Genomic DNA, 9,637 nt, shown 5'->3' on the forward strand with positions numbered 1-9,637 from the left:
TAAATGTTGGAAAGAGAGAGGTCACAAATAAATTTGTCGCGTTGCTAGAAATGTCGACAAATATTTGTCCTTGAAAAAATAAATATTTAATTAAAAAAAGAGAGAAAGCGAAGCTTTTTTGCATTCTGAGAGTGCAAAAAGTGTAAGCAATACGAACAGACCTAGTTCTGGAGACTCGAGGATTTTTCTATCCTACAGCCAATCAACACGTTTCAATAATTAGCCGTGTGACGTGACGCGTGACAAAATATAACCGGTCTACTGGGTATATACTGCTGCCATGTGTTTATCTCGTTTATTTCATTAAAGTTCAATACACTTTGTTCCAGTATTGCAAAAGCAGATACTCCGATAAAGATAAACTCTCCTTTCAATGTGAATAGTTCCGTTTATAAAATGTTTTGTCAAAAATTTCGCTCAACGATCAAACTAAAAAACGTCATAGGTTATGTCAGTGAATTAAATCACTCTATCGTAGCAAAACAATGTACGTGAAAGAAAGAACGATTAACGAATAAGTATTCCGCATTTTATACCATATATATGTGATTCTCCTTTTTCCCGATTATTTTTAGAAAAAATTTTTTTTTATTTTATACATAGGAAGTTACATGTATAAAATTTAATAACAAAAGCTAATAATAATAGCTGTATTACATAGCAATAGAAGAGCATATAATCATATGCGAAAAGAAATTTAATAATATATTTATTACGCAGGCAAGAACGAGCGTTTGCAGCACAGATCTCTACTGCCGGTCCGCAATTTTTGTACGCAGAAGCTCCCGAAGAGCGCCGATGTCTTCGGGGATATCTCGGGCAGGAAGTTTGAGCGCGCTCCCATGGACGAGCGCGAACAGGAAGAGGAGGATTTTCAGGATAGAGAAGGGTGCATTCCACGTCGACTGAAGCCGAGCATGGGCCAGTACGCTAAGATGATCAAGTCGAATATATCTAAAAACGATTTGAATTCCGCTTTAAAAGTGCTCGATTCGATGATGGAGAACCACGACAAGCCCACGTTGTACTTGTACAATCTTCTGTTGCACGCGTTTGCCAAGCAGGGTGACCTAAAGCGATGCTTCAGTCTGTACACCAAGGCGAGGAAGCGTGGATTGCAGCCGAACGCGGCGACCTACACCAGTCTGTTCAATGCGTGCGCTTTAGCCGACAACAAAAAGATAGCTTTGGAACATTTGAACAACTTTCGAAAGTCGCTTTCTCAGCAAAATTTTCCAGCGAACGAAACGCACTACAACGCTATGGTAAAGGCGTACAGTTGGCACGGTCAGATCGTCGAGGCATTTCAGTTGGCGGACGAGATGAGGGACAGATCTATTCCCATCGGGGAGAGCACCTACAACTCCCTGTTTCACGGGGCGATTTCTGACAAGGAGGCCGGCCTGCGTCACGCTCTGATCGTGTGGCATTTAATGCACCTGAAGAATATTAAGCCGACTTTGACGACTTATAATCTTCTCTTGAGAGCGATGAGAGACACCAATTTGGGAAATTTGAAGCCCGACGATGTCCTTCTCTCAGGATTGGACCAGACTAGGATTTCAATAACGGAAGGCGAGAGGCCAGATCTGCTGGCCTCGCCGCCTGTTATGAGCACACTTTTACCGTTAGGAGAAAAACGGAACATTGTGCAACGTGACACCGATGCAAATATACGGAAAAAATCGGTAAATTTGAACGATGTGTTCATCAATAATCGTCTGATTTTATTTGGTGGTCTAGAAGGATTTCTGGATCGAATGTTTAACGACGGTGTTAAGCCCGACGCCAAAACCATTACGCTACTCCTGGATTTAATTCCGAACTCGACACCCGCTGAAGATCTGCTCGTCAAGATTGCGGATGACAAAAATATCGAACTGGATATCGATTTCTTTAATATGGTCATTAAAAGGCGCAGCATGCGATTCGATTACAAAGCTGCAAAGGTAAGTGTTAGAGACTCCCTAATTAGCCATTCGAATGTCGTACTGATACGATTTTTGATAACTCAGGAGGTCATAAAAATAGCGGAGAAGAAAAGGCTCTCTCCAAACGTAATGACGTTCGGGGTCTTGGCGCTTGGTTGTCAAGAGTGCGGAGAAGCCAAAGAGTTCCTGAAAGGATTAGAGGCCTTTGGCTATAAACCCAATTCTGTAATCATGGGTACTCTCGTCAAAACAGCTTGCCATAAAAAAGATTTTAAATATTTATTGTTTGTGATGAACTATATGATGGAAAACAAGATGAGACCCAGTGAGCAAGCCGTCAAATCCTTAGAGGAGTTTTCGAAAGAATTGTCGAAGATAGAGAAACCTACAGTACGTTAACAAAATTTGTTATGGCTACTATTAGAATTAATCCTTTATTACGCATTTAACTTTTAATCAATGAAAGATAGATGTAAACTTATAAAATTTTTTTTCCAGGGAAAATACAGACTTCGAAAACAGAAGCGTTTGGAAGAGAACATTGAGAAATTCGAACAGCAGTATCCCAAATGGCAAAAGACGATAAAACAGTGACTCGTTACAAGACGAAATATTATTTCTGCAAAATACAGCCTTTCAAGACAAATTTATATATTGTTGATGTAATTGATATGTTTTGTAAATATACACATATATGAAACGAAAAGGGGACAGACAGTAATAAATTAGCGAAGGTACGTGGGACGAATTTCTTGGGTCCAGGGTCGACTCCTGGTACCGCCGCTGATAGCACGCGACGGGCACGTTCCACGGATGTTCAGCTTGTTGTATCCGGTAGGACCGGTTGGCTGAGCCCCGCATGTTTCCAGCGCCACGAATTCATCCACGTGAAGAGACGGTGGTCTCGAGGTATTGGGCGGCCTCGATCGGAAGGGATCGGACCCTCTACCCACTCCTCCGCCTACTGGACCACCTCGTAGAGAATTGGCGAACTGTGTTCGACCTCGCACCGGTGTTACTAAAAGAACAGAAAATCGACAAATCTTTAATCAGGAGCTACTACATAATTTAACATAAGAATTTGATGATGTTGATTAAAAATTGTTAATTTTATTTCGTTTCAACATCTTAATATTTGTAGGTATGTAGAAATAAAAGTCATCTGACAAATCTTTAATAATCTTACCAAATGGTTGCTTTGATTTTGCCATTGGGGAAATCTGTTTTTCCGTTCTGCTTTCCTGTTCTTCATCCTGGGGTTTTGATTGCAGAGGTTGAGTGGCGTCATCGGGAGGTATTTTAGAACATAGGTTTTGCGCCTCCGCTAACAGATTAAAGTCAGCGGGCAGTAATTCAGTGGCGAGCGCTAACAAGTCTACCGTATCTTCAGTTTGTGTCTGATGGGCCGTGAATGCGAACTTCTTGGGTCGGACTGGACTATTATTAATCGTACATCTTTGTGAGAACTGATTCAACAGTGCTTCCGGGGTTGGCAACAGAGGCTCCAACATCTCCGGGATAGGTTCTTTTTCTTCTTTCTCTTCAGCGGTTCTCAAAATTTCTGTCAGATCTTTTGCGCGTTTCAATTTCTCCAAGGGATGATCGTTCTTCTCCCAAGATATCAAGAATGCCAATTGCTGCGCGCGTAGATGCAAGGTCCTCGCTTCCGAGTCGGAGGCGATTAGGTTCTCTAAGAAAGTCACGGTCAAACCCACGACGGGGTTTGTTTCGGACTCTTCCAAGCCGGACACGTGGTCTAGGAGCGCGCGCAAGGCTCCAGGGTTGTTTTCCAGGCAGCTCTTCACATGATACAGACCATAATTGTGGTTGCTGAGGGACAAGAGTATGTGCAACGTATTTTCTATCACATCCAACTGGAACTTTGTGCTGATTGCTAGGATATCGATTAGAGCCGCGAGGATAGATAAAAGAGGTTCCTTGCTGGGCACCGAGTGCGTCAGTCTCTTCTCCAAAGGTTCGTTGTCTTCTTGTACTAGACTGAGGCTGCAGTTACACAGAGTCTCGAAGATGCCGAGGATCTCGTATTGTACGTTAACATCGCTGCTACTTTTCAGAGTAGAGCACATCGTCTCGATAACTGGCGGATATTTTTGATCGGACTTTACCTGCGCTCTGGACGCCGGGCTGGTTAAGGTCAGTAAAGTAGCTTTCATAGGCGCGTGTCTGGCCAGATCGCTGATTAGAGCGAGAATGGGAATATTGTTTTCCAGAGGAGTGGCTGCTAAAATACCATCTAAAAGACATCTTCCAACTAAAAGAGCTGTCGGTGCTGCTAGGTCGCTTAGTTGCTTGCAAACTGTCGATAAAAGAAGTAAGACGTCTCCGTTCCAACTCGTGCAGAGTAGCCGAAGAGTTTCAGTGAGATTCGCTGCCTGAGCTTGAAGATGTGCCGACCAGAGTTTTCTTAGGCCCAGGATCCTCGTTGCGTCTTCAGTAGTGGTCTCTTTCGGTGTCAGGACAGGTGGTAGCAGACGAGCTAGCAGCTTCAGACCCGGCACAAAGTTGCAAGGACGGAGGGAGATCATCTTTAGAACTTCGCCAAGCATCTGAGTCCACAGTGATTTGGCCACGTTGCCAGAACCGTCGGAATCGACGGCCTGGGTGAAGACCAGAAGCGTTCCCACAATTTCTTCGGACAGAGTCTGCACCATTAAGTTAGACGGGATGGCTTCGATCAAGGAATAGACTCCGAGCAACGGAACGACGGCCGTAAGATCTTTGAAGTCCGTCGCCATGCACTTAACAAGTCTCTCGAGCAACGCCCTGGTCAGCTTCACGCAAGGAAGCAATAAGGCAATTAACGCCATGCCTCTGCGACCAGTCAAGGCAGGACGATGAAGGAACGGTTGTTCATAGAACTCGGACACGTTTGCCATTACGGCAACCAGAGCGGTGAGGCCGTCGGCAGCAAATAGTTGAGTCAGAGCGTTCCTGTATTTCAGCTCAACATACGGCTCCAAAGGATCGACGTCGTTATTTGATGGGAAGATGAGATAATGCAGAATTCTACAGGCGGTGATTAACTGACCGGGAAGCGACGCAGCCTTCTCAGCGCTTTTCCTGATAATCGTCACCAACAGGGAGACGTCACAGTAATCCCAATGAGAAGCTTGGGCCGCGACTGTCAAGTACGATATTACGTCCCTGAGGATGACATGCTCGCGAGCTTTGTCCAGTATCAATTCCGCACGGTTCTGGAAGATCTCTACCCTATCGGAATAACGAACAACTGCGGAGATAATTTCGGCGGCGAACTCGCAGAGATTAGAATCCGACAAAAAAGGGATCAGAATATCTATGAAGTCATCCAGAGGCAGAATCGTGAGAATGGCACGCAAACCATCTGGAAAAATGAGGAACGAGTGCAATCTCTTCAAAATCGTCCAGTCGGAAGTTTGTCTCAGGCGAATTAGACACTGCGCGACGTGAAGACGCCACGCTAGAATGCGCCCGGCGCCTGGTAGATCGTGTTTCAGAGCTTTCAGTATAAGTCGAACTACTTCGGCTTCCTTCAACAGGTAGAACAGGCCCTCCTTAGTGTTGGAGAGATGCAAGAGGAAGCGACGGATTAACTTGATCATCTGCAAATCGCAATTCGGAGAAGATAACGCCAGTAGAAGATGATGGGCCAGTTTATGATGTTCGAAATAAGCCACCAGATGAGCGCGAGGATTGCGAGTGTGCTCTCGTTCGAATTCCATCTGGGCACCGGCTGGCAACTGGCGTTTAGGCTGCGCCATCAACGTCGGAGCGCACACGTAAACGTTCATTAGCTCTGCTAAACCGAACTCGTCGAAATTCTTGATTTCTTCTAGATACTCGTACACGTGGACTTTGCGGAAGAGTGAGCTGAGGGCGTATTTGAGTCTGGCCAGCTTTGCCGAGTCCAGCATCGTTAGTGCATCGCTATACAGATTGTTCTTTAGAAACTCCTGCACGATTATCGGGCTGATCAATGCGGCATCGAGGGCTCGCAGAGCGGAAAGTTTCACCGGTAACGCCACATTCTCGCGCGTACAGAGGGATAGCAATTTGTATGGGGCTTCGACCTTCGACAGAATTACCGGGCCCTTCGATAATCGACAGAGAGCTTCCGCTAAGCGAACTCCCACCTTTACGTGACGCACTTTATACGCCGGTTGTGGTTGGGCCCTAGCGAGCTCCATATCTAAACTGGCATTGACAACGTCAGTCAAGTCATCGATATCGTTTACGTCGGAGTCAAATGGACCGAATATGGCGCACAAAGTTTCGCAGTTGTGCACGAACGTTTCCTTTTCCTGACCGGACGCATTGTGGAAATGCGAGACCGATTTGGAGAGGGATTGTAGAAGCTCTCTGATCTTTAACAAAGTCTCACGGTTCACGCGAGTGTTTTCCAAGTTCTCCGGCTTTTCCAAACTTAGCAAATCGGGCGGCATTATCGCGTAGATTTCATCGATCTGCGATGCTTCACACTCAAATTCGGCTGTAGACGGAACATCGTCCGTTATTATGTCCTCGTCCGATAATATCGGCTCGAAAGGCTCGCCAGTTTCCGGCTCGCTAGCTTCTTGCTGCTCCGCTTCTTCTTCTTCGGCGGAGATGGACTCGGGACTCAGAGAGATCAGGGATTCAAGAGGGGGAGACAAAGGTCGCTTCGACGATTTTTCGCCTGCATTGGACGTCTCTTCTTCCCATTGTCTCGATTCCGTCTTTCCTGTGTCCGATGTAGACGTCCTGGACGGTTCCACCACCTGGATCGGTTGTGGCGATGGAGTTGCCGTTACGCATGTTTCCTGCTGATACAGTTATGCGCTCAAATTTGAATTTAAACGAAGGTTGAATCGTTAAAACAATAATAAAAAAAAAGTATAATTATAACTGTTCTAAAATTATCGAATCAATATGCTATCAGAATCAAATACACATTAAATAACAAACTATATCAGAATTGAAAAACATCTAAAGTAATATGCAATTCTCTTGTACTTTTTCTAGATAATCCTTTACATATTTTTATTGTTTGGAGTTTCTTTTGAACGAACATCGCGTTACAATATCAGCAAGCAGATTTCCTTACCGATAAACTCGTTTGACGCTGATTCTCGTAATACCATTCGGACTGCTGCTCGGAAGGAATTTGCACAGCAGTTTCAGGATTTTCTTCTACGGAGCTGACGCAAGCGGTGGAGCCAGCTGCCGAACCGACGACTTCCTGGGGATTGTTCAGTGATTTGGTTAGGGTACCGTACACCGCCAACGTTATGGTGGTATACCATCCTCTCAGCACCAACCCATCCGTTGGTATTTGTTTCCGTTCGCATTCCAGTTGGATGTGGATGTTCTGCTTGTACTCTAAACCACCTAAAAATTCGAAGGTGGAGGCTCCAGGTTTGCTGAGATCGTTCACGAAAAACTCGATCTCGAATTGAGAAGGATTGGTCGCTCTACAATAAATAATAAATTTCTTTGTATTTCTCAGAAGTTCGAACAATAATATCGCTTTATTAAAGAAGCTCCTGTAGTTTTCAATGCCAAGAATAAAGCGTAATTACCCAAGTCGCACTCCTCCTGGAAAGTCTGCCTGTACTCTGGCACCCAAAGGAATTATTCTTACTTCGCTAATATAAACAGGCTTGGGAAATTGCACCAGGTCCAAATTCAATTCCTGAAAATATGATTTCAACGTAAACATCACGTTGCCCGATACGTCACGTAAATTTTCAAGGAAAAGAAAAGATTATAAAAATTATTTGTTGGTAATGTGTTTTCAGAAAATTTTGTTGCGAGAGCTAGAAGGTGATCTAGAAATTTTTGAGCAGTTTATTTCTAAATTAAATATAAACGTTCTCATATAGAAAACAAACTAAACTCTTTAAGAGAATTAACCAACAATTTTCTATATGCGGTACGCAATGTACAAAAAAACATAACAAAATTGGCGAATAATAATTCCATAACTCTAAAAGAGTAATTTTTAAACATAAATAACGATTATCGTAAAAAGTCTCGTTTATCCAAATCTGTATTCTCTTCGCGCGCGGCAATTACAAAGATAAATTTCAACAAAATTGAGAAGCATTATTTCTGGTAACAATCATAACCTCAAAAGCATATTATGCGATTAAGCGTAATAGAGAAAAAGCATCTTTTCAATTCGTTTTTACTTTTGCGTCATCGGGGTAAATTTTAACAAAATCGGCGATAAACAGCTTGTCGTTATTAAATGTATGTAAACAAACCTCTGAAATTTCGTGGGAAAATGTATCGAAGAACAGCAATTCGATGTTATCCATGTTTCACGAGTAAATAACATAATAGTCATAATACCTTAACAATTAATTTTTAATACAACAACTGATTATTTATTCTACTTTTCATTTTATCCGTACTCGGTATATATACGCGTTTTAGCGGGCGGCAGTGTGTGGCCGTGGCCTATATAGTGGTAGAGCGCCAGACTGCCAGACTCGCAATCTGAGGAACCCCGAACCAGGTTCGAGTCCACTAGAGCTATGGAATGTTTTTTCGAAAGCTGCGCCCCTCCGTGCAAGATGCGGAGTAAACTGGGCTCCGTCTTTCGGACAGAGACGTGGTTCAAAGGGTAGTTTGCTCGACGATCACGCTACGTATCGCTAAATAGTCCTCCTGCTGACTAAAATTTCATAGGCTTCACGTCTCCAAGCCGCGAGCCTAAGCAGCTTGATTATAATTATTATATTATTTTTACGTCTTTGGCATTTCTCTTAGGCGAACACAATTTATTGTCAATAAATTCATCAATTATGTGGACGAATGTTTTTTTCTCACAGCGTCACAGCACATATGTTCATAAATGTTCGTTAACACATACCGATAATTGTTTGCGTTGAAGATGTGATATCGAAGAACTCATTATACCTTATTAGGCTGGGCCAAAAAATTGGTCGAGCTTCGCGGTTTGCGTCGTTTGCAAAAACTGATGGAAGCTTTCATCAGTTTTTGCAAACCGCCAAGCTCGACCAATTTTTTGGCCCAGCCTAATAAGGTATACATATAATAAATGTTTCGCGTAATGAGTTTGATCATTGCGTCTCTAGCAATGCCTATTTGTTGTTTCATTTGCTATTATATCCAACAAGCATGACAGAACCTTGTCAATTTCTTTCTTATGCTTCTTGCGTAATAAACAAAAAATCTAATTATGTATAATATTTCGCTGCAATAGTTGCTTTCATGAGTCGAAAATTTAAATTTTTCGACGGACGCGTGTCTGGAAAGGCTTGCTTGTTCTATCGATATTTTTATCTATATGACGGTATTTAACGTTTCATCAACCGAGTGGTTGTTTTTCGGTTTTTTTCTTTGACACATATCCAGTGTCTTTTGGCCTATATTCAAACCATACGTTGACCTGCAAAAGAATGCAGGTGTTAAGAACTGAATGAAGAGCTGATATACATGGTTAGATATTTTTATTCCTCTACGATCAGTTATCCTACACTAAAATCACATTTAAATATATAATATTACAAAATTTTAATGATTCAAACTCATTTTCTATAAAACTTGATTTGTCAAATTGTGTGATTGTTGCGGCGAATGGACATTCGCTCTCAGAGACAAATCGACCGGTATTCATCAGATCTCTGTTGTGCGCTGTCTCCCTCCGATAGAATTCCTGATTGGCTCTTCGTAGCCACGTGACCGGCGTTGCTGGTGAG

The 9,637-nt window shown here is 43.0% G+C and overlaps 2 protein-coding genes across 4 annotated transcripts; one reads left to right on the forward strand and one right to left on the reverse strand.

The window, feature by feature from the left end:
* The first annotated feature begins 229 nt into the window (after positions 1-229).
* LOC143906928 (pentatricopeptide repeat-containing protein 1, mitochondrial) lies at positions 230-3,121 on the forward strand. 2 transcript variants are annotated; one of them, XR_013259692.1, is made up of 5 exons: positions 230-487; positions 721-1,949; positions 2,016-2,321; positions 2,430-2,665; positions 2,770-3,121. XR_013259692.1 is itself a non-coding variant. In XM_077423310.1 (4 exons), the coding sequence occupies exons 1-4, from the start codon at positions 397-399 to the stop codon at positions 2,523-2,525; spliced, it is 1,722 nt and encodes a 573-aa protein (XP_077279436.1). In that variant the 5' UTR covers positions 230-396; the 3' UTR covers positions 2,526-3,121. The 2 variants fall into 2 exon arrangements, 1 of the variants encoding a protein (XP_077279436.1); XM_077423310.1 differs by having other exon boundaries at positions 2,430-3,121.
* On the reverse strand, positions 2,526-8,403 carry Vir (VIR_N domain-containing protein). Of its 2 annotated transcripts, none has more exons than XM_077423306.1 (5): positions 8,177-8,403; positions 7,490-7,602; positions 7,015-7,381; positions 3,118-6,733; positions 2,526-2,949 (listed from the first exon to the last, which is right to left on the reverse strand). In XM_077423306.1, the coding sequence occupies exons 1-5, from the start codon at positions 8,228-8,230 to the stop codon at positions 2,657-2,659; spliced, it is 4,443 nt and encodes a 1,480-aa protein (XP_077279432.1). In that variant the 5' UTR covers positions 8,231-8,403; the 3' UTR covers positions 2,526-2,656. The 2 variants fall into 2 exon arrangements, with proteins under 2 accessions (XP_077279432.1, XP_077279434.1); XM_077423308.1 differs by having other exon boundaries at positions 3,118-6,730; positions 8,177-8,402.
* Positions 8,404-9,637: the final 1,234 nt, after the last annotated feature.

Source organism: Temnothorax americanus, unplaced genomic scaffold, assembly GCF_048541705.1.
Source record: "Temnothorax americanus isolate GAGA-0224 unplaced genomic scaffold, ASM4854170v1 Scaffold78, whole genome shotgun sequence".
Lineage (NCBI taxonomy): Eukaryota > Metazoa > Arthropoda > Insecta > Hymenoptera > Formicidae > Temnothorax > Temnothorax americanus.